At 41.1% G+C, this 27595-nt stretch overlaps 5 protein-coding genes across 8 annotated transcripts in view; 3 read left to right on the forward strand and 2 right to left on the reverse strand.

The window, feature by feature from the left end:
* Window positions 1–205: 205 nt before the first annotated feature.
* On the forward strand, window positions 206–2750 carry chrm5a (cholinergic receptor, muscarinic 5a; the record flags this gene model as incomplete). Its single annotated transcript, XM_079632180.1, has 2 exons — window positions 206–1078; window positions 2247–2750. The coding sequence occupies exons 1-2, from the start codon at window positions 314–316 to the stop codon at window positions 2748–2750; spliced, it is 1269 nt and encodes a 422-aa protein (XP_079488306.1). The 5' UTR covers window positions 206–313.
* A 5835-nt stretch (window positions 2751–8585) lies between these two features.
* On the reverse strand, window positions 8586–13252 carry LOC307008949 (fibrinogen-like protein 1-like protein). The gene is made up of 2 exons (XM_079632278.1): window positions 12991–13252; window positions 8586–9841 (listed from the first exon to the last, which is right to left on the reverse strand). The coding sequence occupies exons 1-2, from the start codon at window positions 13118–13120 to the stop codon at window positions 9147–9149; spliced, it is 825 nt and encodes a 274-aa protein (XP_079488404.1). The 5' UTR covers window positions 13121–13252; the 3' UTR covers window positions 8586–9146.
* Window positions 13253–13728: 476 nt separating this feature from the next.
* On the forward strand, window positions 13729–21003 carry emc7a (ER membrane protein complex subunit 7a). Its single transcript, XM_079634067.1, has 5 exons — window positions 13729–14333; window positions 18305–18424; window positions 19865–20003; window positions 20078–20158; window positions 20233–21003. The coding sequence occupies exons 1-5, from the start codon at window positions 14047–14049 to the stop codon at window positions 20437–20439; spliced, it is 834 nt and encodes a 277-aa protein (XP_079490193.1). The 5' UTR covers window positions 13729–14046; the 3' UTR covers window positions 20440–21003.
* A 3188-nt stretch (window positions 21004–24191) lies between these two features.
* On the reverse strand, window positions 24192–26569 carry LOC307009888 (CD81 antigen-like). Its single transcript, XM_079634073.1, has one exon. It carries the CDS (start codon window positions 26363–26365, stop codon window positions 25616–25618), a length of 750 nt encoding a protein of 249 aa, XP_079490199.1. The 5' UTR covers window positions 26366–26569; the 3' UTR covers window positions 24192–25615.
* acp7 (acid phosphatase 7, tartrate resistant (putative)) overlaps window positions 26499–27595 on the forward strand; it is a 19471-nt gene continuing 18374 nt past the window's right edge. The window contains exons 1-3 of one of the 4 annotated variants that reach the window (XM_079634070.1): window positions 26499–26677; window positions 27225–27338; window positions 27440–27595. The exon at window positions 27440–27595 is cut by the window's right edge and continues 45 nt beyond it. In XM_079634070.1, the coding sequence (XP_079490196.1) occupies window positions 27236–27338; window positions 27440–27595 (259 nt within the window). In that variant the 5' untranslated portion in view covers window positions 26499–26677; window positions 27225–27235. Of the gene's footprint in view, window positions 26678–27150; window positions 27339–27439 lie in introns of all 4 variants that reach the window. The other 3 variants (XM_079634068.1, XM_079634071.1, XM_079634069.1) reach the window with 3 other exon arrangements.

Genomic DNA, 27595 nt, shown 5'->3' on the forward strand with positions numbered 1-27595 from the left:
TAACCTAGTTACGTGACCTGTTGACATAAAAAAGTTAATTAAAGCTAATACATTAGAGTGTATATTGCTGTCTGGGTCCAGAGCTAATAAAAGAGCGAGGTTCTCATCTGAAGTCACTGTTCGGTGTGTGTTTGTGCAGGAGATGGACGTGCCGAACCACGTGTGAATGGAGAACCGAGCCGCTGCGGTCATCATGAACATCAGCGCTAACGCCTCAGATGTCCTGTTCACACACAGTCTATGGGAAGTGGTGACGATCGCTAGCGTCTCCGCCGTGGTGAGCCTCGTGACCATCATCGGGAACGTTCTGGTGATGCTGTCCTTCAAGGTGAACAGCCAGTTGAAGACGGTCAACAACTATTACCTGCTTAGCCTAGCCTTCGCGGACCTCATCATCGGCGTGTTCTCCATGAACCTGTACACCTCATATATCCTCATGGGCTACTGGGCTCTCGGAAGCCTAGCCTGTGATTTATGGCTAGCGTTGGATTATGTGGCTAGCAACGCCTCTGTGATGAACCTACTGGTTATTAGCTTCGATCGCTACTTCTCTATAACCAGGCCGCTGACGTATCGAGCCAAACGCACGCCGAAGCGGGCGGCCATCATGATCGGATTAGCTTGGCTCGTGTCTTTCGTTCTCTGGGCGCCGCCGATCCTCTGCTGGCAGTATTTTGTGGGAAAGCGGACGGTTCCTGAACGGCAGTGTCAGATCCAGTTCTTCTCCGAGCCTGTGATTACTTTCGGGACGGCGATAGCCGCTTTTTATTTTCCTGTATCCGTCATGACTATCCTTTACTGTCGGATATATAAGGAAACCGAGAGACGCACTAAAGATCTCGCCGAGCTTCAAGGCGTAAACTCTTCGCCGAACTCCAGTGGCGAGACTCAAACCGCGCGCTCGTGTTTCGGCTGCAAGCCCGCGAGCGAAAGCATACAGAAGTCGACTCCTAAAGCGGCCGAGTTCAACAGCTACGCCTCCTCCGAGGACGAGGAGCGCTCGACGTCTCCCGGCGTCTTCCAGGCGTCCAGACGCAAAGCCGACGAGCAGAACTACTTCAGAACGAGCCCTACTCTGGTGAAGAAAATATGCTAAGTATACTTGTAGCTAGACTAACTCAGTACACTTCACGTGTGTTAATGATTAGTTAAAGGTGCAGTGTGTAATATTTAGGAGGATCTGTTGACAGAAATGCATCATCATTTACATAACTATGTGTTCAGTGGTGTATCAAGACCTTAGTTAATGAAGCGTTATGTTTTTATTAGCTTAGAATGAGCCTTTCTCTCTACACACACCGCGGGTCCGCTTACATCGGCATGTTTCTACGGTGGCCCTGAGCGGACAAACGCGTTTCGTCACTGTGATAAGAAGCGAGCTAAAGTCAGCGAATAGAACACTGACACAATGATGAACAGGTAACAATAATATTCGCAATAACATCGTTTTACTGAATAATCAAGAAAACCTAATTTCTTAATTTATCTTTGTAAAGAAACCTTGCTTAACTGGCTATATCTGCTGTCTCAGATGACGACATCACTTCCTGTCGGCCAACGTAACTTCTGTTGGGTGCAATTCACAACCTCACCACTAGATGCCGATAAAAAATTACTCACTGCACCTTTAACTTGAAGTGTGCTATTTTGGATCAACTGATTTTGTACTATGTGTATCAAGTATACTTTAAGTGTCGGGACTAATTACATGCTTGATTAGTGATATTAAAGTGTAATTTATTTGTGTTACAAAAACATTACAAATTAATTGTGAGTGTCTTTGAAACATACAAGCAATATACCATAAGTGTATTATATTTGAGTAAAAAGTATATGTAATACCTTTGGCTTATTCCAAATACTACAAATTGCACACTTTGTCCTCAATAACAAATGCACATTAATAAACAAATAGTACTTAGCTATACTTTGTGCAATATACTATTGTATACTATGGCATTTTCAGCCCACTGTTAAAAATATACCTAAAATATATTTTTAATAAAGTGCAAATAAATACACTTTAAAAAAATAAACAGACTTTTCACTTCAAGAATTTTTTAGAAAATATACTAAAGTACAATTATTTTAAAGTGTGTTAATTGTGCAAATAGGTAAAAGCATGATGCTAATATACTTTTAATATATTCATATATATTTAAAGATAGTAAAACATTTTGTTAGTATATTTGCAATGTATTATTGAAAAAGGGAATATATTTCAAATACACACTTTTTTTCACTAGGGTACGCGGAGCAAGAAGTGCGTCTCTTACAAGTTCAAACCAACCGTTCCACTAAAGAACACCAATGGAGACGCAAAACCCTCGTCTTTCTCATCCGCCGAATCTGTGAACGCACCGTCCTCCTCGTCTTCCTCCAAACCCATCGACGGCACACTAAAAAGCCAGATCACCAAGAGAAAGAGGATGGTGCTGATCAAAGAGAAGAAGGCGGCGCAGACTCTGAGCGCCATCTTGCTGGCCTTCATCCTCACCTGGACGCCGTATAACATCATGGTTCTGGTGTCCACCTTCTGCTCCGACTGCATCCCGCTCTCGCTCTGGCATCTGGGATACTGGCTGTGTTACGTCAACAGCACCGTCAACCCCATGTGTTACGCGCTGTGCAACAAAACCTTCCAGAAGACCTTCCGCATGTTGCTTCTGTGCCAGTGGAGGAAGAAGCGTGAGGAGGAGAAGCTATACTGGTGCGGGCAGAACCCGGCTGCGGGCGGCAGACTAGCCTGAGACCCGCCTGAGACTCGCCAAAGACCTTCGGCAGACTCGCCTGAGACCTTCAGCAAACTCTCCTGAGACTCGCCTGAGACCCGCCTGAGACTCGCCAAAGACCTTCGGCAGACTCGCCTGAGACCTTCAGCAAACTCTCCTGAGACTCGCCTGAGACTCGCCAAAGACCTTCGGCAGACTCGCCTGAGACCTTCAACAAACTCTCCTGAGACTCGCCTGAGACTCGCCAAAGACCTTCGGCAGACTCGCCTGAGAGTCGCCTGAGACTCGCCAAAGACCTTCGGCAGACTCGCCTGAGACCTTCAGCAGACTCTCCTAAGACTCGCCTGAGACTCGCCTGAGACCTTCGGCAGACTCGCCTGAGACTCGCCTGTGACCTTCGGCAGACTCGCCTGAGACTCGCCTGTGACCTTCGGCAGACCCGCCTAAGACTCGCCTGAGACTAACTTGAGACCTTCAGCAGACTCTCCTAAGACTCGCCTGAGACTCGCTTGAGACCTTTGGCAGACTTGCCTGAGACCTTCGGCAGACTCTCCTAAGACTCGCCTGAGACTCGCTTGAGACCTTTGGCAGACTTGCCTGAGACCTTCGGCAGACCCGCCTGAGACTCGCCTGAGACCCGCCTGAGACTAACCTGAGACCTTCGGCAGACTCACCTGAGACTCGCCTGAGACCTTCAGCAGACTCTCCTAAGACTCGCCTGAGCCTTGTCTGAGATGCTCCTGAGACTCACCTGAGACTCGCCTCAGATCTTCGGCAGACTAGCCTGAGAATCGCCTGAAACTCGCCTGAGACCTTCAGCAGACTCTCCTAAGACTCGCCTGAGCCTTATCTAAGACGCTCCTGAGACTAACCTGAGACTCGCCTCAGATCTTCGGCAGACTCTCCTGAGAATCGCCTGAAACTCGCCTGAGACCTTCAGCAGACTCTCCTAAGACTCGCCTAAAACTCGCCTGAGACCTTCAGCAGATTCTCCTATGACTCGCCTGAGACTTACCTGAGACTCACCTGAGACGCCCCAGATTCATCAGACAACTGACTTTACATTACCATCACAGGACAGAAACCAGTTTTACCATCAACTGAAACGTTTTTATCTGTAATGTTTCTGAAAGAGTCTCTTCTGCTCACCAACGTTGCATTTATTTGTTGAAAAATACAGTAAAAATTATTAGGGAACATGATATATTGGCAAACATATCGGTATCAGCCGATATATGTTCATTTTCAATCATAGCATTATCGGCCTGATAAGACAATTTGGCTGATATATTAAAGCCGATGAATAATGTATAATAATGTATTATTTCCTTCAGCTGAGAACATGTGCGCTGTTCAACATGATGGTTTTGAATTGCTTGAAATATGATTGGAATCACTTCAAAAGGATAACACAGTTAAAGTGCAACAGCCCAAGTCTGTCATATCGGCTACATAGAACATTATGGTGGGACTTTTTAATTATTGTTATCGTATCGGGCAAAAAATTTATATCGGTGCATCCCTAAAAATTGTGACATATTATTCCAATGTTAAACATCTCGGTTACATATGTACCCTGTTCCCTGAAGGAGGAAACGGAGACGTCACGTCAGAATGTCTGACGAATGGGGTCTCGCCCGAGAGTCCAATCACCTTCGAGTTACAAAAATCGAGCCAATGATATGCAAAGGACCTTGGCCTGCGGAATTTGGACCGCGAGCTACCGTAGGGAGGACTTAAAATACACACATGAACTGCCTAGGCAGAATACATATGGAAGATCTCTGAGGTAACCCAGCCAGAGGGTGGAATATATTTCCGTCACCCACGCTCATCCGTGCCCTCTTGGGACCCGGAGGAAGAGTTTGTGTTAGTTCTCTCTTTGACAAATTGGGAAAGAAAAAGAGAAGGAGAACAAAAGATTCTCCGCCGGCCCTCCTCCGGGTGAAGGAGTGGTCCTGCTACCATCTCCTGAGGAACTACACACTCTAACTCCGGGTTGCCCGTCTCAGGGTTGCCCTGAATATGTTTGATCGCCTCAGACTGCTTCTGGGCGGCCGAGAACTGCTGGGCGAAGTCCTCGACCGCACGCCGAAGAGGCCAGCCTGGGAGATTGGAGAGTTGAGGAAACGGGTTCTCTCAGACTCCCTCATATCTGCCAGGTTACGCCATAGGTGGCGTTCCCGGACCACCAAGGTGGACATCACCTGGCCCAGGGACCGTGCAGACACCTCCTGCATTAGCCCTGGGTCAGCACTGCCCTCGTGCATCTGTTTGAGCACCTTGGCCTGGTGGACCTGCAGAATGGCCATGGCCCGCAGCTCTGTAAGCCTTAGCCATGAGGGTGGAAGAGAACTTACAAGCCTTGAACGGGTGCTTGGGGTCGCCACGCCAGGAGGAGGACTCAGTTGCATCTCAACAGAGCGCTCCACTGGGGGAACCCCAGCATAGCCCTTGGCCGTCCCGCCGTCGAGGGCAGTGAAGGCGGAGATAGGCCCAGAACGGTCACGGGCAGTCAGAGGTGCCCTCCATGAACTGGTGACTTCCTCATATACTTCCGGGAAGAATGGAACTGAGACCCAAGAACCAATCATCCAGCATTGAGCGCTCGGGGCACGGTGGAGGGTTCCACTCATGCCTGATGCTCTCGGCTGCCTGGGTAAGCATGGCCGTCAGCTCTGGATCAGACTCGGGCAAAGCTGTCGTCCCAGATAGTGTTGTCAAAAGTACCGACTTCGGGACAAAGTTTATTTTTTTTTACTTTCCAACACTTCCGTGTGCTCTCAAACGCTCCCCTGCATTGATCATTGTAGCCAATCACAGACATATCCGATGAGCGCTTGAACACAATGGCCAATCAGAGGTGTTTACGATTCCGCTCAACGGCGCTCAAAGCGGCACATTATTAAAATTTCAGTTCCGACTTGGAGCCGAAGCCGGTACTTTTAACAACACTAGTCCCAGAGGGCAGCAACTCAGCCGAATCCTCATCTCGACATCTGATCATCCACCAGTGCCCCGAATGAAACGCTGGGTTGCTGCAGAGAGGAACCAGCAATCTCATCCGCAAGCACCACAGTTTGCGACGCCAGAGAGGGCCGTGTGGCCCGAGGAGGTTGACTTGTCGGGGATGCCCACACCATCACCCAGACATCAGCCGAAGTAGCCCTCTCACGGGAGGAGGAACTAGATCGGTGTATGGCAGAGGGGACTCTCGATCGCAGCGTCGATGGTTTACACGATTTACCACATTCTAGTATGATTTACTATGATTCTAACATGATTTACCCTAGTTTACCATGATTTGCCATGTTATTAACATGTTTTAAACTTAGTTAGTTGTTATTAGCATGAAGCTATTCATTGCTAGCATGTGTAACATGTTGGAAGTCCTGTTTGCTAGCATGAGTCAAAAGAATTGACTAATGGTCATCCTCCCAGAATGGGTACATGACTCGTCCGCGAACGCTGAACACCCAGACACGTGAGACAGCCGTCGTGACTGTCAGACGGAGGCAGAAACTGACCGCACCCAGAAACAAGCAAGTGACATCTTTAAAAAAGGGAGATCAAAAGCTCTTTAGCGATCTCCACTGAACGCACCAATACCACACTGAAGAACCTTGAGTCGAAGATTTTCAAAATGAAAGTGATCGTAGGGCACAATAACCCTCGTGCGAGTATGCCCGCGCTGCTCCTTATATACCCACACCGTGGGCGGAGCTCGCGATGCAAATCCCACAGACCAAAGTACTTTGCATACCATTGGCTCGTTTTTTTACATCTCGAAGGTGATTGGCTCTCGGGCGAGATCCCATTCGTCAGACGTTCTGATGTAACGTAGACCGTGACTGACTGAAAGGGAACAGCTCTATGTGAATATCTAGTAAAGTGTAATTTATTCCTGTGATCAAAGCTGAGTTTTCAGCATCATTACTCCAGTCTTCAGTGTCACATGATCCTCCAGAAATCATTTTACATTGTTTTACATTATAATAATATTTCACTGTTTTTACTGTATTTTTGATCAAACAAATGCAACTTCGGTGACCAGAAGAGACTCTTTCAGAAAGATTAGCAAAACTTTTGACCGGTAGTTTAGTTTAACCCAAATATGAACTGCCCCCCCCCCCCCCCCCCCAAAAAAAGTCCTATATGTACCATAAAGCTGGCCCATATGAGTCTCTACGTCTCCTGTAAATCTATACCATGTTTGCAAAGGGGAATGATTGAGTTAAAGGGAAAGTTCGCAGATTTTCAACCAGCTTTGTGCCGTTATCATGTGTGTAAATGACCGATGTGATGTAAATGATCTTGCCTGAGCCTGATCTCTCAGTGTATTAGGACGAATTAAAGCTCCAGGAATCGGACGTTTGCATTTCTGTGCTCCCAAAATCAAAAGTGCATTACAGTTTTTTGGGAAAATGCAACTCGTCTTTTACAGACAAGTTTCATTAAAAGCCAGTCGAATTCCTCCTTTAGTATTTTCATAAGTATTTTTGTGTGAACTTTTCCTTTAACTCTGTCCTAACTCTTGAGTTCGTCTGTAAAGCAGATGCGTGTAATCTTCGGATGTTGTGATGCTTTCACAACACTGGTCCTTTATGGAAATAAACCTCCCACCATTATAATGTTGGAGATCCAGTTATAAGAGTTTCTCGAGTGCAGAACAAACACACCATCATGTTTTTGCTCAGTGATGATTTTATTCATGTTTTGTTCCTGTCACAGTCTTATAAGGGCTAATGTTGGGCTTGATGTCGATTGTACCCTCTTTAAATGCCTTACTGTACCATTATAAGAACGACAGAAGGAAACTCAGCTTCATTTCTCCCGGTGTGACTTCATCCCAGAGGATCTGGATGTTTCCCGCTGTCGTGTTGATGAAGCTGTCTGAGTTTCAGGAAACAACCCGTTTAATGACAATGCCATTTAAATGTGCCGTAAACAACTCAATGAAGGAGAACAAACATGTCAGAACTTTCTATTCTCATCGGCTTTATTGCTGGGAGGATTGAAACCGCACTGCAGAAAGCATCAGAGTTTCGGTCTCGTTTTCCAGCACAAATATCTAATCATTCTTAAATCAAGATACAGTTACTGGAGAAGCACAATGACTGAAGACCAGAAGAGAAGTTGATGAAAATGAGTTTGTGTTTAAAACAAGAAATAATCTTCCCTTTAAAATAAGATGTTTTTTCTTACTCCATTGTTCTTGTTTTAAGCTCAAACTCACTTCATTTTGATACATTTTTCAGAAACAAGACAATATCTTCAGTCATTTTGCTTCTCCAGTAAATGCATCTTTATTTAAGAATGTTTATATATTTGTGCTGGAAAACTAGACTCTGCAGTGCGTCTTCGGTCTGTTAGTCCCTGTAATCGTGTGTGTGTGTGTGTGTGTGTGATCAGTTTTATGAGACTTTTTGCACTTCAGTACAAATAAATCTGACGTTTAAATGTTTATTAAATAAAAAATAAATGGATAATTGATCATCATGTTTTGAATGAGTTAATAATTAAACCCTATAGACCATTTCAACGGCTATTTGTAGATGTAAGGAAGTGACGTGTTTGGCCCTCAGACGTTTCTGGTTAGTTAGCGCGCACATTGTGACGTCAGAAACACCAGCGATTTCAAACCGTGTTTTTGAGACTGTCTTTGGTTCACTGCAGTTTTAAGCAGAAAATACTCAGCAATGCTGTCCACTTATGAACTTACACATGGTGTGTGTTAAAGCAGATTAATAACTCCACATACACACATAAACTACAGTAAACGCTGGATTTACACCACAGGGGGACTTTAAGCAAAAACATCATTCAATTTTGTGAGATTGCTCTGAAACTTCTCCAGTCAAGTCACCTTTATTTATACAGCGCTTTTAACCATACAGTGTTGGTTTTACAGTAAATACATCTTGTTTGAATACATAATTTGACAAGCTATAATAAATGATCTGGGGATATTTTAAGTTGAAATTTCACAGACACAAATTTCTGAGGACATCATAGATTTATATTACATCTTGTGAAAAGGGGCTTAATAAGTCGCCTTTAAAGCATATTTAAAACACCACATAGACATATAAACAACATTAAAAGCTGGATTTTCACCTCAGGGGGACTTTAATTAAAAACATCACTAAATTCTGTGAGATGCATCTCCAGTAAAGTCATCGGTAACACTTTATTTTACAGTGTCCTTGTTACATATGTTACATGTACTTACCATAGTAATAACAGTAAATTATGCATAATTACATGCAACTAACCCTCAACCAAACCCTAATCCTACCCTAACCCTACAGTAAGTACATGTTGTTAAGTTCTTAAATGTATAATTACATTGTAACAATGACACCTTCAAATAAAGTGTAACCAGTTGATGTTGTTTGGAGGGTGTCTCGATGCTCAGAGCTCGTCTCTGGCACAGTCTCCGGAGCGAACGACCTTGAGCTGATCTGAAGGTCTCACCATCATCCAGGCGTATTTGCACAAGTGCTCTTTATTACAGTCCTTCTGCCAGTAGATGACGTTCCTGCGGTTGAGGTTCGCGCCGGCGCATGCGTCGTACCACCACCCTCCGCCCGCAACGCCCTGGAACTCCAGCTTAGCGCAGTTCTGGAAGTAGTTGTCGTTGTCCCGGTCTCGGGTGGTGAAGCGCTGGTTATCGTGAAGATAGTTCTCGGTGTCGAGCGTGAGAGCGTCCGCCGCCGTGCCCTGAAACAGACCCAAACGCAGGCGGTACTGGGCGTCCTCGTCCTCCACCAGAACCGGGTCGTACTCGCCGGTCTTGGTCATCGCGTCCTGGTCCACTAGCTTGACGGCGAGCTTGTAGCGCACGGGTCCGCTGGTGAGCCGGTGCAGGTGCTCGTTGCCCAGCCAGTGGTTCCCGGTGAGCGACCCGAAGCCTTGCTTGTACTCGGCCCAGGTTCTGTCGAAGTCCACGCTGCTGTTGACTGTGATGTGCTGGACCACCGTCCACCCACCCTCGCTCATAGCACAGAACACCGCGATCGGCGAGTCTCCGGGTCGGATCAGGTACAGCCCGTCCTGAACCTGACCGCCAGAGCTCTGCCACAGCTCATGACAGTCCCGGGGAATCTCTGAGAGAACAATAAATAAATTAAATATAATATATAAAGCGATATATAAATCATACTAAAATACTCAAATTTGGGCTGGCCAACAATTAATCGTGATTAATCACATCCAAAATAAAAGGATAAACTGTAATATTTACATAAATTAGTGCTGGGCAATGATTAATCATGATTAATCACATCCAAAATAAAAGTACAAACTGTAATATTTACATAAAATAGTGCTGGGCCGCGATTAATCGCGATTAATCACATCCAAAATAAAGTATAAACTGTAATATTTACATAAAGTAGTGCTGGGCAACGATTAATCGTGATTAATCACATCCAAAATAAAAGGATAAACTGTAATATTTACATAAAGTAGTGCTGGGCAACAATTAATCGTGATTAATCACATCCAAAATAAAAGTATAAACTGTAATATTTACATTAAGTAGTGCTGGGCAATGATTAATCATGATTACTCACATCTAAAATAAAAGTACAAACTGTAATATTTACATAAAGTAGTGCTGGGCAACGATTAATCGTGATTAATCACATCCAAAATAAAAGGATAAACTGTAATATTTACATAAAGTAGTGCTGGGCAACGATTAATCGCGATTAATCACATCCAAAATAAAAGGATAAACTGTAATATTTACATAAAGTAGTGCTGGGCAACAATTAATCGTGATTAATCACATCCAAAATAAAAGTATAAACTGTAATATTTACATTAAGTAGTGCTGGGCAATGATTAATCATGATTACTCACATCTAAAATAAAAGTACAAACTGTAATATTTACATTAAGTAGTGCTGGGCCGCGATTAATCATGATTGCTCACATCTAAAATAAAAGTATAAACTGTAATATTTACATAAAAATAGTGCTGGGCAATGATTAATCGTGATTAATCACATCTAAAATAAAAGTATAAACTGTAATATTTACATAAAATAGTGCTGGGCAACGATTAATCGTGATTAATCGCATCCAAAATAAAAGTATAAACTGTAATATTTACATAAAATAGTGCTGGGCAACGATTAATCGTGATTAATCGCATCCAAAATAAAAGTATAAACTGTAATATTTACATAAAATAGTGCTGGGCAACGATTAATCGTGATTAATCACATCTAAAATAAAAGTATAAACTGTAATATTTACATAAAATAGTGCTGGGCAACGATTAATCGTGATTAATCGCATCCAAAATAAAAGTATAAACTGTAATATTTACATAAAATAGTGCTGGGCAACGATTAATCGTGATTAATCGCATCCAAAATAAAAGTATAAACTGTAATATTTACATAAAATAGTGCTGGGCAACGATTAATCGTGATTAATCACATCTAAAATAAAAGTATAAACTGTAATATTTACATAAAATAGTGCTGGGCAACGATTAATCGTGATTAATCGCATCCAAAATAAAAGTATAAACTGTAATATTTACATAAAAATAGTGCTGGGCAACGAATTATCATGATTAATCACATCTAAAATAAAAGGGTCCCACTTTATATTAAGCTTTAACTACTATGTACTTACATTGAAATTAATAATTTGATACAATGGACTTATTGTGTACATATATGTTTTTACATTGTACTTATATTTTAAAAATACCTGCTTGTAATTACAGCGGTAATTAATTATGTAATTATATTTGTAATTACACTGTTGACCTGTCCTTTACACATTTAACAACCCTTAAACCAGCACACCTGTCCCTAACCGTACCCGTATCACACCGCAATAGCAGAAAAATTATTTTATAATGCAACATGAACTCAATAAGTACATTGTACTTATTTTTCTATGTAAGTACATAGTAGTTAAAGCCACTTAATATAAAGTGGGACCGAATAAACTGTAATATTTACATAAAGTAGTGCTGGGCAATGATTAATCGCATCCAAAATAAAAGTTTGTGTTTACATAATATATGTGTGTGTACTGTGTATAATTATGTAATCTCTGAGAGAACAAGCAACTCCACAGACTCTTTATTCATCCTCCGCTCTGACTGCCAGCGGTTCATCAGCGACGCTGTTCTTATCGTTTACTAAAGCTGGAAGCATTATAAATCATTTTTGAAAAAAAAAACTGGAATAAAATATAACTATTAAATCAAAATCTTGCCTTGGCACATAATAAATGTTTAAGTTGAAGTACTAACATTTCTGAAGTAAAAAATATATATATATATATATTTTTAAATATATATAATGAAAGCTAAATTGAATTTGAAATATTAATAAAAGAAAATTAAACATTGCTTTGGCAAATAACTGAAATAAATGTGTTTAAGTTGAAGTACTAACTCTTTTATAAAATAAAAATAATAACATATATTCAAGTGTGAATATATATATATATATATTCATATATAAGAAGAAATGTTGTAATAAATATAAGAAACTGTAATAAATGTTTAAGTTAAAGCCCTACGTCTAAAATAAAACATAATAAAATATTTAAAATAATATAAAAATAAATCAAAGATAATATATATATATATATAAGAAAGATAAAAATACTAAAATATATTACAAAAGCTAAATAGGACTATATAAAAATGTAAATATAGCTTTAATTTATTTTTATATTCTTTTATATATTTTATTTTTGTTTTAGAAGTTTTAACTTAAATACATTTTCTTAAATTTATTACAACATTTCTTCTTATTAAACATATTTATAAATACGTTGAAGTTCTTAACATTTAAAAGACAAAAAATAAATGGTATTACTAATATGTATTACAATATGTTGTAATAAATAAAAGAAACTTTAAATTAATAAGTATGTTTAAGTTCAAAAGTCTAAGAAAACACAAGCTTGTCTTGATAATCTTTCATCACTTCATTAATCATTATCTCTAACCTGATGTAATTAGTCTTTATTATATGAACACACCCTGGGGCCTACTTGACCTTTGACCTCTGCTCTAATGGCTCGCACGTCAGAATGTGTTAGTGGAGTAAAGCTACGGAAACTGCCCTAAACTCACTCACACAAACTAGTATTTCTATATATCTGAAAAAAGAGTGCCACAATAAACGAGTTTTTGAGTTTGATTTGCTTGATCTTATTATATAATGACTGTGACCGGATAAAGATGAGGATATTTGAGTGTTAATGATCTGACCTTTGTGTCCGAGGTTCAGGATGAACTTGTGCTCTTCGGGATCGAGCATATGTGTGTTTCCAGCCGGAGAAGCTTCAGAAGGACCACGGGCCAGCAGAACCAGAACCAGACAAACCCACAGCATCCTCATCCTCGTCCTCGATCCGTGCGACTGGGAGAATCCGGAGAGTCCCGAGGGAACGAGCCGCTCACTATCAGCGCTGGACTTCAGCCCGGCACTTTATCTGGACTCTTCACTGTACGCCAGCTTCACTTTATCTGATCCTCGTCAGCCTTTGACCCGATTACCAGCCGAACCCGGACCTCCGGCTCTCACGGACACCAGAAGCCGGAGAGACAAACACCTAACATCTCTGAAGTTAAAAATAATAAAATAAACTGTATAAATAAAATATAAATATTAAAAAATTAATTAAAAGCCCATAAATCTTAAAATAAAATTGAAAACTAAAAATATATGTAAAAGTGATTTGAAAAAATATATAAATACTATACAAATAAAATACGGTTCTTTTTCGGCGTATGTGAGAGAGAGAGAGAGAGAGAGAGAGAGAGAGAGAGAGAGAGAGAGAGAGAGAGAGAGAGAGAGAGAGAGAGAGAGACAGAGACACACACACACTCTCTCTCTCTCTCTCTCTCTCACACACACACACACACACACACTCTCTCTCTCTCTCTCTCTCACACACACACACACATGTCTGCTAAATATAGATTCAGTCTCTGCCCATAAATGTCACACTGGGCTCATTTGACAAACACACGCACACACACACACACACACAGAGAGTGTTGGGTAAGTTACAGGCAGCCTATGAAATGAGACGCAACACATTTCGAAACACATTTTCTGTTGAACTACAAAAATAATCTCTGAGATAAAAATAAAATGGTTGTTGAATATAGTCGGTGACATCATCACGCAGCGCCTGTCAAACTCTGACTGACAGCAGACAGTAATGTAACCCGTCACGTGCTGGTGTATTTGTACCCGAGAGGAAACAACAATCTTAATAATAAACGACTGACGAAAAGCGGGAAACGCGCATCGATCTGATGGAGACGCGCGTGAGATCTCGTGCGTGCGCGTGCGTCGCGCTGCTGCTGTTCGCGTTGCGCGCGAGTCTCGGTCACGAACACATTAAAGTACAGGAAGAAGAAGAGACACCAGAAGATGTGAAGTGGAGGAGTCCTGAGGAAGAGCAGGGGAAGTTCAGGACTCCTGAAGGAGAGGTGAGGGTTCAGGTGTCGGGTCGAGCTCTGGTTCCGGGAGTCAGAACTCAGGACTGGATCTCTAATGCTCGGGTTCTGCTGGACGGAGACGCATATGTGGGATTCATCAGGTGCGTGAAGACATGAACACACACACACACACACACACACACACACACACACACCTGAGACCAGTGTTGGGGAAAGTCACTTTTAAAAGTAATGTTACATTACTTGTTTTGCGTTACTTTTTTCTCACCTGGGCTGGGCTTGCTTAAAAATAAATAAATAAATTGGCACACCTTAAGACCCTTTCATACCAAAAGTGAAATGAATAAGCCTCAGGCCGCTGAAGGAAATGCGTATTTACTCCTGTACAGTAGCAGAGTACAGTAGAGTACAGTAGAGTACAGTAGAGTACAGTAGAGGTAGAGTACAGTAGAGGTAGAGTACAGTAGAGTACAGTAGAGGTAGAGTACAGTAGAGGTAGAGTACAGTAGAGGTAGAGTACAGTAGAGGTAGAGTACAGTAGAGTACAGTAGAGGTAGAGTACAGTAGAGTACAGTAGAGGTAGAGTACAGTAGAGGTAGAGTACAGTAGAGTACAGTAGAGTACAGTAGAGGTAGAGTACAGTAGAGGTAGAGTACAGTAGAGTACAGTAGAGGTAGAGTACAGTAGAGGTAGAGTACAGTAGAGGTAGAGTACAGTAGAGTACAGTAGAGGTAGAGTACAGTAGAGGTAGAGTACAGTAGAGGTAGAGTACAGTAGAGTACAGTAGAGGTAGAGTACAGTAGAGGTAGAGTACAGTAGAGGTAGAGTACAGTAGAGTACAGTAGAGGTAGAGTACAGTAGAGTACAGTAGAGTACAGTAGAGGTAGAGTACAGTAGAGTACAGTAGAGGTAGAGTACAGTAGAGTACAGTAGAGGTAGAGGTAGAGTACAGTAGAGTACAGTAGAGGTAGAGGTAGAGTACAGTAGAGTACAGTAGAGGTAGAGTACAGTGGAGTACAGTAGAGTACAGTAGAGGTAGAGTTCAGTAGAGTACAGTAGAGGTAGAGTACAGTAGAGTACAGTAGAGGTAGAGTACAGTAGAGTAGAGTACAGTAGAGTACAGTAAAGCACAGTAGAGGTAGAGTACAGCAGAGTACAGTAGAGTACAGTAGAGGTAGAGTACAGTAGAGTAGAGTACAGTAGAGTACAGTAGAGGTAGAGTACAGTAGAGTACAGTAGAGGTAGAGTACAGTAGAGTACAGTAGAGGTAGAGTACAGTAGAGGTAGAGTACAGTAGAGGTAGAGTACAGTAGAGGTAGAGTACAGTAGAGTACAGTAGAGGTAGAGTACAGTAGAGTACAGTAGAGGTAGAGTACAGTAGAGGTAGAGTACAGTAGAGTACAGTAGAGGTAGAGTACAGTAGAGGTAGAGTACAGTAGAGTACAGTAGAGGTAGAGTACAGTAGAGGTAGAGTACAGTAGAGGTAGAGTACAGTAGAGTACAGTAGAGGTAGAGTACAGTAGAGGTAGAGTACAGCAGAGTACAGTAGAGGTAGAGTACAGTAGAGGTAGAGTACAGTAGAGTACAGTAGAGGTAGAGTACAGTAAAGCACAGTAGAGGTAGAGTACAGTAGAGGTAGAGTACAGTAGAGTACAGTAGAGGTAGAGTACAGTAGAGTACAGTAGAGGTAGAGTACAGTAAAGCACAGTAGAGGTAGAGTACAGTAGAGGTAGAGTACAGCAGAGTACAGTAGAGGTAGAGTACAGCAGAGGTAGAGTACAGTAGAGGTAGAGTACAGTAAAGCACAGTAGAGGTAGAGTACAGTAGAGGTAGAGTACAGTAGAGTACAGTAGAGGTAGAGTACAGTAAAGCACAGTAGAGGTAGAGTACAGTAGAGGTAGAGTACAGTAGAGTACAGTAGAGGTAGAGTACAGTAAAGCACAGTAGAGGTAGAGTACAGTAGAGGTAGAGTACAGTAGAGTACAGTAGAGGTAGAGTACAGTAGAGTACAGTAGAGGTAGAGTACAGTAGAGGTAGAGTACAGTAGAGTACAGTAGAGTACAGTAGAGGTAGAGTACAGTAGAGGTAGAGTACAGTAGAGTACAGTAGAGGTAGAGTACAGTAGAGGTAGAGTACAGTAGAGTACAGTAGAGGTAGAGTACAGTAGAGGTAGAGTACAGTAGAGGTAGAGTACAGTAGAGTACAGTAGAGGTAGAGTACAGTAGAGGTAGAGTACAGTAGAGGTAGAGTACAGTAGAGTACAGTAGAGGTAGAGTACAGTAGAGTACAGTAGAGTACAGTAGAGGTAGAGTACAGTAGAGTACAGTAGAGGTAGAGTACAGTAGAGTACAGTAGAGGTAGAGGTAGAGTACAGTAGAGTACAGTAGAGGTAGAGGTAGAGTACAGTAGAGTACAGTAGAGGTAGAGTACAGTGGAGTACAGTAGAGTACAGTAGAGGTAGAGTTCAGTAGAGTACAGTAGAGGTAGAGTACAGTAGAGTACAGTAGAGGTAGAGTACAGTAGAGTAGAGTACAGTAGAGTACAGTAAAGCACAGTAGAGGTAGAGTACAGCAGAGTACAGTAGAGTACAGTAGAGGTAGAGTACAGTAGAGTAGAGTACAGTAGAGTACAGTAGAGGTAGAGTACAGTAGAGTACAGTAGAGGTAGAGTACAGTAGAGTACAGTAGAGGTAGAGTACAGTAGAGGTAGAGTACAGTAGAGGTAGAGTACAGTAGAGGTAGAGTACAGTAGAGTACAGTAGAGGTAGAGTACAGTAGAGTACAGTAGAGGTAGAGTACAGTAGAGGTAGAGTACAGTAGAGTACAGTAGAGGTAGAGTACAGTAGAGGTAGAGTACAGTAGAGTACAGTAGAGGTAGAGTACAGTAGAGGTAGAGTACAGTAGAGGTAGAGTACAGTAGAGTACAGTAGAGGTAGAGTACAGTAGAGGTAGAGTACAGCAGAGTACAGTAGAGGTAGAGTACAGTAGAGGTAGAGTACAGTAGAGTACAGTAGAGGTAGAGTACAGTAAAGCACAGTAGAGGTAGAGTACAGTAGAGGTAGAGTACAGTAGAGTACAGTAGAGGTAGAGTACAGTAGAGTACAGTAGAGGTAGAGTACAGTAAAGCACAGTAGAGGTAGAGTACAGTAGAGGTAGAGTACAGCAGAGTACAGTAGAGGTAGAGTACAGCAGAGGTAGAGTACAGTAAAGCACAGTAGAGGTAGAGTACAGTAGAGGTAGAGTACAGCAGAGTACAGTAGAGGTAGAGTACAGTAGAGTACAGTAGAGGTAGAGTACAGTAGAGTACAGTAGAGTACAGTAGAGGTAGAGTACAGTAGAGGTAGAGTACAGTAGAGTACAGTAGAGGTAGAGTACAGCAGAGGTAGAGTACAGTAGAGGTAGAGTACAGTAAAGCACAGTAGAGGTAGAGTACAGTAGAGGTAGAGTACAGCAGAGTACAGTAGAGGTAGAGTACAGTAGAGGTAGAGTACAGTAGAGTACAGTAGAGGTAGAGTACAGCAGAGTACAGTAGAGGTAGAGTACAGCAGAGTACAGTAGAGGTAGAGTACAGTAGAGGTAGAGTACAGTAAAGCACAGTAGAGGTAGAGTACAGTAGAGGTAGAGTACAGTAAAGCACAGTAGAGGTAGAGTACAGTAGAGGTAGAGTACAGTAGAGTACAGTAGAGGTAGAGTACAGTAGAGGTAGAGTACAGCAGAGTACAGTAGAGGTAGAGTACAGCAGAGTACAGTAGAGGTAGAGTACAGTAGAGGTAGAGTACAGTAGAGTACAGTAGAGTACAGTAGAGGTAGAGTACAGTAAAGCACAGTAGAGGTAGAGTACAGTAGAGGTAGAGTACAGCAGAGTACAGTAGAGGTAGAGTACAGCAGAGTACAGTAGAGGTAGAGTACAGTAGAGGTAGAGTACAGTAGAGTACAGTAGAGTACAGGTGACATAAAGGTGATTTAAAAGGACTTTATATCACACAATTGGGAGATATAAAAGAAATAAAGTCAGAATTGCGAGATGTTAAAGAGCATTCATAAATAACCGTTTTATAATTTAATGGGAACATCGACAAAACGTTGTATTTGTGTCCTGCTCATTTGTTTAGAGAAGACGGAGGTTTCTCGGTCAGTGATGTTCCATCGGGATCGTATGTTCTGGAAATCTCCTCTCCGACCTACAGATTCCAGCCTGTGCGAGTCGACATCACGGCTACTGGGAAGATGAGGTGTGTGTGGCTGTTAAACTCCTGTTAACATCATAAAAGTGCATCTGTCCATCATAAAAGTGCATCTGTCCATCATAAAAGTGCATCTGTCCAACATAAAAGTGCATCTATCCATCATAAAAGTGCATCTATCCATCATAATAGTGCATCTGTCCATCATAAAAGTGCATCTGTCCATCATAAAAGTGCATCTGTCCATCATAAAAGTGCATCTGTCCATCATAAAAGTGCATCTATCAATCATAAAAGTGCATCTGTCCATCATAAAAGTGCATCTATCCATCATAATAGTGCATCTGTCCATCATAAAAGTGCATCTATCCATCATAAAAGTGCATCTGTCCATCATAAAAGTGCATCTGTCCATCATAAAAGTGCATCTGTCAATCATAAAAGTGCAATCATAAAAGTGCATCTGTCCATCATAAAAGTGCATCTGTCCATCATAAAAGTGCATGTCAATCATAAAAGTGCAATCATAAAAGTGCATCTGTCCATCATAAAAGTGCATCTGTCCATCATAAAAGTTCATCTGTCCATCATAAAAGTGCATCTGTCCATCATAAAAGTGCATCTGTCCATCATAAAAGTGCATCTGTCCATCATAAAAGTGCATCTGTCCATCATAAAAGTGCATCTGTCCATCATAAAAGTGCATCTGTCCATCATAAAAGTGCATCTATCCATCATAAAAGTGCATCTGTCCATCATAAAAGTGCATCTATCAATCATAAAAGTGCATCTGTCCATCATAAAAGTGCATCTGTCCATCATAAAAGTGCATCTATCCATCATAAAAGTGCATCTGTCCAACATAAAAGTGCATCTGTCCATCATAAAAGTGCATCTATCAATCATAAAAGTGCATCTGTCCATCATAAAAGTGCATCTGTCCATCATAAAAGTGCATCTGTCCATCATAAAAGTGCATCTGTCCATCATAAAAGTGCATCTGTCCATCATAAAAGTGCATCTGTCCATCATAAAAGTGCATCTGTCCATCATAAAAGTGCATCTGTCCATCATAAAAGTGCATCTGTCAATCATAAAAAAGTGCATCTGTCCATCATAAAAGTGCATCTGTCCATCATAAAAGTGCATCTGTCCATCATAAAAGTGCATCTATCATCATAAAAGTGCATCTATCAATCATAAAAGTGCATCTATCCATCATAAAAGTTCATCTGTCCATCATAAAAGTGCATCTGTCCATCATAAAAGTGCATCTGTCCATCATAAAAGTGCATCTGTCCATCATAAAAAAAGTGCATCTGTCCATCATAAAGGTGCATCTGTCCATCATAAAAGTGCATCTGTCCATCATAAAAGTGCATCTGTCCATCATAAAAGTGCATCTGTCCATCATAAATGAGCATCTGTCCATCATAAATGAGCATTTTAACACATAACATGGCCTCAGATGTGATGTGTTCTGCACAGGGCTCGTGTGGTCGACTACATCCGAACATCAGCCGTGACCCGACTCCCGTACCCGCTCCAGATGAGGTGCGCCGGCCCGCATCATTACTTCATCCCGCGGGAGACCTGGATCTGGTCCGACTTCCTCATGAACCCGATGGTGCAGTCCTGTAACACACACACACTCACACACACACACGCACACACACGTTTACTGTGCTCTTCTTCCGTCAGGTTCTGATGATGGTTCTTCCTCTCCTCATCGTCGTTCTCCTTCCTAAAGTCATGAACTCCAGCGACCCGGAGATGAAGCGGGTAATCAATCAAACTTAATTTATTAAATATTTCCATATGTTTGATGATTATTGATGATGTTCTTCGGTTTGAAGGAGATGGAGCAGTCGATGAACATGCTGAACTCAAACCAGGATCTTCCTGACGTCTCGGAGATCGTGACCAGGTTCTTCTCTCCGCCTAAAAGCCACGGGAGAGCCGGGGGCGGGGCCAGGGCCACTGTGGGCGGGGCTGCGAGCGTAAGGGGCGGGGCTCCGAGGCGGAGATCAAAGATGAATACGGCCGTGACATATAGTGAATAAAAGAGCTGATTACTCATCTCCAACTAACTCTACAGGTTTATCTGCTGACTGCAGTATTTCAGAACAATATTCTGTCAGTCAAATCATGTTTATGTGTGTATTAATCTTTACAATCTTTCAAGCTTCACCTCCATTAGTAACGCTTCACTATAAAGTTCCACTAGTTATTGTTAGTTAACTAACAGAGCAAAACATTTGTTACTGCATTTATTAATCATTTATTAACGGTTCATTGTTTGTTCATGTCCATCTAGTGAACTATATTCTACATCTTTGTTAATATGAACATTTGCTGATACATTTTTAAGATTAAAAGTTGTATCTGTGAACTAACATGGACAGTTTTATTAACTAGCATAAACAAAGGTCATGTATTGTGTAAAAATGTTGCTGATTGTTAGTTCACGTTAGTTCCATAAACTAATGTTAACCAATGACACCTTATTGTAAAGTGTTCAATTTATTTACAGTAGTTATTATTATAAAGTATTATACATAGTTAAAGAAAAATTAATACAGCTTTAAATAAATAAATGTATTTCTTGTTTCTTTATTTCCTTCACAAATTATGTTGTATAGTTTTATGATTGTGTCTGTGCGCGCGTGTGTGCGTGGAATTGGAAAACCAACAAATATCAGAAATACATATTTTTTTTATAATAATTGAAAAACAATCGAATTGATGAAAAAAAACCTTTAGTGAATGTATTTGTATCGAGTTCTCCTCAGCTCTTCGCTCGCTGTAATGCTGAGATCCGCCGCAAGGAGTCGCTGTTACAGGCGCTGATCTCACTGACTGACAGCTGTCAATCATCATACAGATCACGAGACAATACACACGCTACAAACGCTGAAAACAATATGGCAGACAGTAACAAATAACAACGAGAAAGAAAGAGAGAATCAGGTAATCAATGTACACTGAAAGTATCAACATGTTTTGAGAATTACAAACACATTTGACTTTTTTTAAAGCTTTTTTATTGTTCTCAGACAATTTAATCAGTGTTGGTTATTTCTCAAGTCCTTTTATAAAAACAAAATGAGAGTCTGCGGGGCAAAGCCCTTTTTTTTATTTTTTTTTTTTTTTTTTTTATTTGTAAAATACATTTAATTCCTGAATATTTGGGCAACAAAACCAGACCAAAATCTACAATTGGTGTCAGGGTAGAGATTTGAGCGGCAGCTGTCAATTTGGGTATCAAATAAGTATGAGATCCTTACAACACAAAGGTTATATTTGATAGTGTTAAAATACCTTGATGTGTTTTAACTACAGCAGTTATTTTCATAAACAACTGTTTCACCTTCATAATATGTAATAGTTAGAAGATCATGCTCAACCTGCCAGGACCCCCTAAAATTCTTACATGCTTCAACTGAAATCATTGACAAGTACCAGGGAAAAGATATCACAATTAAAGGCATATATTGTCTTTACATGGTCATTAGTATACTATATAGCTGTACAAGACACTTTTTAAGCATATCAGCATAGGCAATATGTGTTAACAGGACAGGGTTGCATAATGCACGAAGTAGCCTAAATCACAAATCTGATGGTATTCATACATCTCTTCGTATTAGTGCGGTCTAGAAGAAAAGTGCACGATAGACATGTACACAGGCATAGTAAGGGTGTAATCACCAGTAAAAGTCAAACATCTTTGCGCCACCTAGTGAAAGTGGCACGGTATTACAGCAACTGCATGTGTGATAGAGGTGGCAGTGAAGAGAGCTTGTCCATTCTATAACCATTGAAGCCTGTCCATCTGAGTTCACTGTCAACATGAAGCATACATGTACATTCACACAAACTCACTGGAGTTTTCAGTTGAGTGATATTACACATTACAGGCACCCACAAGATCATATTTGTCCCTTCTGTCAATCCTAGGTAAAGTCCCGATTATCTTGATGGTCTACAGATTATCTAATCAGATTTTCTAGTGGTGTGAGGTGTTTTAAGTGAGCGAATCTGTACAGAAAAACGTTGGGGCCGCGTCGATATCAAATCGTATCAAAGCGATTTTGTCATCACAAATAATGACTACATCATCCGAAAAGCAGTAGGCTACAAACACTATTATCGCCATTTCATCTTGCCTCCCGTCCGCCATGTTTTTTTTTACTTTAAAGTTACGTTTGACTGAGATTTTGCGAGACTTCTCCTGTTCACACTCACAGTTGGGACTCTGTTTGTTTGTGCATATCTGTTAGTGTGTGGTGTGCGGTCTTGGTCACATTGCAGAACTTTATCGTCATGTTTCTGGTCTCTCACATTTTGAAAATCTGACTAGATTTAGTGATTAAGGGATAGGGGGTTTCATTTATTCATTAAAGGGTTAGTTCACCCAAAAATGAAAATAATGTCATTAATGACTCACCCTCATGTCGTTCTAAGCCCGTAAGACCTCCGTTCATCTTCGGGACACAGTTTAAGATATTTTAGATTTAGTCCGAGAGCATTCTGTCCGTCCATTGAAGCTGTATATACAGTATACTGTCCATGTCCATAAAGGTAATAAAGACATCATCACAGTAGTCCATGTGACATCAGTGGGTTAGTTAGAAGTTTTTGAAGCATCGAAAATACTTTTTGGTCCAAAAATAACACAAAATAAGACTTTATTCAGCATTGTATTCTCTCCCGGGTCTGTTGTGAATCTGCGTTCAGGACTCCGCAGTGACGCCGCTGACGTAAGACGCTGATGACGTGTTATCTGGTGCGCCCGAGCTTCGTTTACAGTCTGAGGGAGACGCACGCTATATTCAAGCTATTCTACATTGTTTGCGTGGATATCATTTTTTTAATGGTGCGTAAATGTGCATGTCGCGGATGAGACACTTTTACAGCGTGCGTTTCCCTCAGTCTATAAATGAAGCTCGGGCGCACCAGATAACACGTCATCAGCGTCTTACGCCATCAACGTAACTGTGAAGGATCGACAACAGACCCGGGAGAGAATACAATGCGTAATAAAGTCTTATTTTGTGTTATTTTTGGACCAAAAAGTATTTTCGATGCTTCAAAAACTTCTAACTAACCCACTGATGTCACATGGACTACTGTGATGATGTTTATATTACCTTTATGGACATGGACAGTATACCGTATATACAGTTTCAATGGAGGACAGAAATCTCTCGGACTAAATCTAAAATATCTTAAACTGTGTTCCGAAGATGAACGGAGGTCTTACGGGCTTAGAACGACATGAGGGTGAGTCATTAATGACATTATTTTCATTTTTGGGTGAACTAACCCTTTAAGGCTGTTAGGTATGTATGATCCTCTCCATGGCTGCGATTACTGTAAAGAGAGGCAGAACTTGACTGGGGCAGTAATTCTTAATGGGTCCAACTCCTTGTATGAACACGTTGCACTATATTAGTCTTACAGAACATAAAAAGATAGTAGATTGTAGTGGCCATCAGGAGCTTTGTGTTTACAGCTTTCTACAGCAAAACGCTGATCTGGGATCAGCTCTTCTGTGATTCCACATAGGCTACAAGAAACACAATGATCATCAGCGCCCTTTCTGCCATTAAAGGTATATTACGGGTTCAATACAATTCACGGGTTAAGCTCAAGTTGCCACAAACTAATTCTGGATGCGGCGAGACACTTAAAATGGAAGTGAATGGGGCCACATTTCTAGAGAAATGTGAAGCTTGTGTACTTTTATAAAAGCACTAATGTTTCTGTTTAAAGTAGTTCTAATGTTTTTTTTACATTTTTCTTTAGGTTTTAGATTTAATTTCTCGTGGCAACTAAGTTGTAAAATTGGATACAAAAAAAGGTTTTCACATTAAAATCATGTCAGCATGCATGTTATTTGTGTCTTGAGGCTATACTACTGAATATACTATAGAACATTTTTGCGAATCGGCCCCATTGTGTATGTACTTTGCTGTAACCCAGATTGTAGCGGTTTTTAAAGAAACAGTTCATTTGGAAAAGTGCCGTCTAGTGATATTAATTTCTACTGAATCCGGAATATACATTTAAGCTTTGTTTGCACCGACTGAGCTCTACTGAATGGCATCCAGCGTAAGAAGCAAACATAGTGCTAGTCAACTCTGTAATGTTAAGACGAAAGTATTCTTCCCCTGTCCGCGTGGCGTGTGTAGCTCGATTTTTAGAAAGTACACGGTCAATAGTGTACTTTCTCGCTCAACTGTGCGCTAGAAGGAGAAGAACGCGGAAAACGAAGCATATCCGGGTCTTTAAACATATTTTAAATCTTTGCATTCTCACCTCCAATAAGCACTGTATTCTGACTTTCTCTCTCGCCTAGCTAACACTGTTTATTTAGTGGTTCCTCAGGAAGAAACGTGTACATACAAGCAGCAGTCTCAGAGAAGAAGATGGACAGGAGTGTTCAATACGAGATTCAAGCTTATTCAGCCATACAGGGCTGCAAATATATACAGTTTATACATGTACATACGAAAAGAATGATAGTAACCGATAGCAATAGCAGAACTTAACAGTTAACACACAAAATAAAACTACAAGCAAATAAATGTATCCATCCTTCATGTGATAATACTGTTTTGTGTGTGTGTGTGTTTATAAGTCTCCTGCTAAAGCTACAGATCGCAACTAGTCATCGCCAACTACAGCGTAAACAACAGCAGACTAGTTGTTGGTGGTTAAAAATGTGGCTGCGATTAGTTAAAATTTGTTGAGATAACTTAAATATCCAACTTAACCAAACTAAACTTAAGTTAACTAAACTTAATATTTTAAGTCAAGCTTGAACACATACTTTTTAAAGTTGAAACAATGTTGGATTTTAAGTTGTGCTAAATAATCGCAGCAATTTTTTTTACAGTATTTGAACAAAAAAACTTTTTTTTGTGTGAAAATTGAGACTTTAGGAACATGACAGAGTGACTAGCCTATATTATAAAACGATGGTAGATATAAAACAAAATAGGAGATGGTAGATATAAAACAAAATAGGAGATGGTAGATACAAAACAAAATAGGAGATGGTAGATATAAAACAAAATAGGAGATGGTAGATATAAAACAAAATAGGAGATGGTAGATATAAAACAAAATAGGAGATGGTAGATATAAAACAAAATAGGAGATGGTAGATATAAAACAAAATAGGAGATGGTAGATATAAAACAAAAAGATTTTTTTTTTTGGCTGATATTTTTAAAGGACATATCTTGCCCCTGTGTTCTTGTAAACAGGGCTGTTCCTGATACCGCAGCAGAGCACCATGCCGAGGATCATCTCGAAGATCATGATTACAGCAACGACCAGGGCAGCGATGCCAATCAGGTAGATCTTCTCTGAGAAAAACTCTTTGATCTTGGAGTGACAGTTTCCAGCCTTCACTTTCAAATCTCCAGGACAGACGTCTGTGAGCCATAATTCAGCAAAACTGATCAATGAGCCTTTGCCACAGCAGTTGAGAGTCTCGTGAAAGACCTTTAAGATAGAAGCGACAGCCTGCTGTTGTTGATCATTTCGTTCGCTTGAAAATCCAGTGCCTTTGTCATACACAGAGTCGTAGAAAGTGATCACCTCTTTGGAGATCTTGTCTTTGTGCATGAATCCCCAGATTCCGGCAGCAACCTCACAGGCAAACAGAATGACCAGGCAGGCAAAGAATGTTCCGAGAAGACACTGGGATTCCTGTATGGCTCCATAACAACCAAGGAACCCAACAAACATCATCACAGCACCAACAGCAATCAAGATGTGGACACTGATGTAGAAGGTGCTGGGTGGTTCTGTGTCCTCAAACCTCTGGTCCAGAAGACTGCTTGTTTCAGAGTCATGACGAAGCCATAGTGAAACCCCCAAGATTACACAACCAGCCAGCCAGAAGATGAAATTGAAGAAGAAGAGCATGTATTTAATACATTTCGTGCATCCTTCTTCAACGCCCACGCCCATGCTGTCGGTTTTTTGAGGATGTTTAACGAAGAAGTGTCTCGATGAAGCCGCCGTTACGCAGTGCTCGCGCAGACTGAACTCCACTCTCCGTGACTGTGTCGGGGCAAAGCCCTATGGGCTGCTAATGGGCAACACCGAGACAAACAATGACGTGAGCGCGCACCACAGCCATAGTGAGAGACGTCGCCGGCCGCGCACACGTGGGGAAGGAGCGTCACGTGATCTGACGGGAACAACACCGATCATGTGACCAGCAGCTGAGCTTCAGCAGTTTGAGGAAACACAACACACCAATCCACATTACACCAGCAGGTTCGTGTTAGTTTAACTTTAAATGTTCTTTGTGTGTAAAAACTGCTTATTTATTTAGCTGAGAGTGTTTATTAATTTAGGGTTTATTTATATGGTATCTAGTGGTTGTTTAGATGTGTATGTAAGTGTGTTTGGGTTATTTAATATCATATCGTATTTATTGATGTATTGAAGTTTGTCTGTAATATACAAATGTGTTAAATGTTTTATAAATTATGTCAATTAATCACCGAATTAAACAATTCAGAGATTCAATTTATAACTTACAAAGTTATTCAGACATTAAGGAAGTTGTGATCTGGCTAAGAAAAATATGTTTATTTTCAATATTAGGAGAATCTATCACATGTTAGTAATGTGGTAATAATAACGTTCCATAAACATTATTTTATTTTATTTATTGTTTTGTCCTAACATTTAAATAGCCTTGAAAAATCATGATTTCTGTCAGCTCTAGTTCTGTGTGTTTCCAGTGTTGTTTTGTACAGTGAACTCTTGCACAGTCTGAAGTCTGATCATGTGACCCTCCTCATCATGTGACCCTCAGGCGAGATCACGATGACGTCACTTCCTCCTCTTCTTCTGCTGTGTGTCTGTGTCTGCGCCGCCGCCGTGCCGCCCGTAGGAACTCAGCCTGAGCAGGTGCACATCTCGTATCCAGGTGAGCACATCTCGTATCCAGGTGAGCGCCGCTGCCCTGCGGAGGAACACACACTCTACTGTGTTTGATGATGATGATGATGATGATGTGTGTGTTCTCAGGTGTGTCGGGCTCTATGCTGGTCACATGGTCCACAGCCAATGAGACGGAGAGTGTGGTGGAGTTCGGGGTGTGGGGGGGGCAGCTCTTCAGTCGCTCAGCGAAGGGAAACTCCAGCGTCTTCATCAACGAAGGACTCGAGCGCAGGAGTGTGTTCA

Source organism: Phoxinus phoxinus, assembly GCF_949152265.1.
Source record: "Phoxinus phoxinus genome assembly, chromosome: 13".
In the NCBI taxonomy this organism is placed as follows: Eukaryota; Metazoa; Chordata; class Actinopteri; order Cypriniformes; family Leuciscidae; genus Phoxinus; species Phoxinus phoxinus.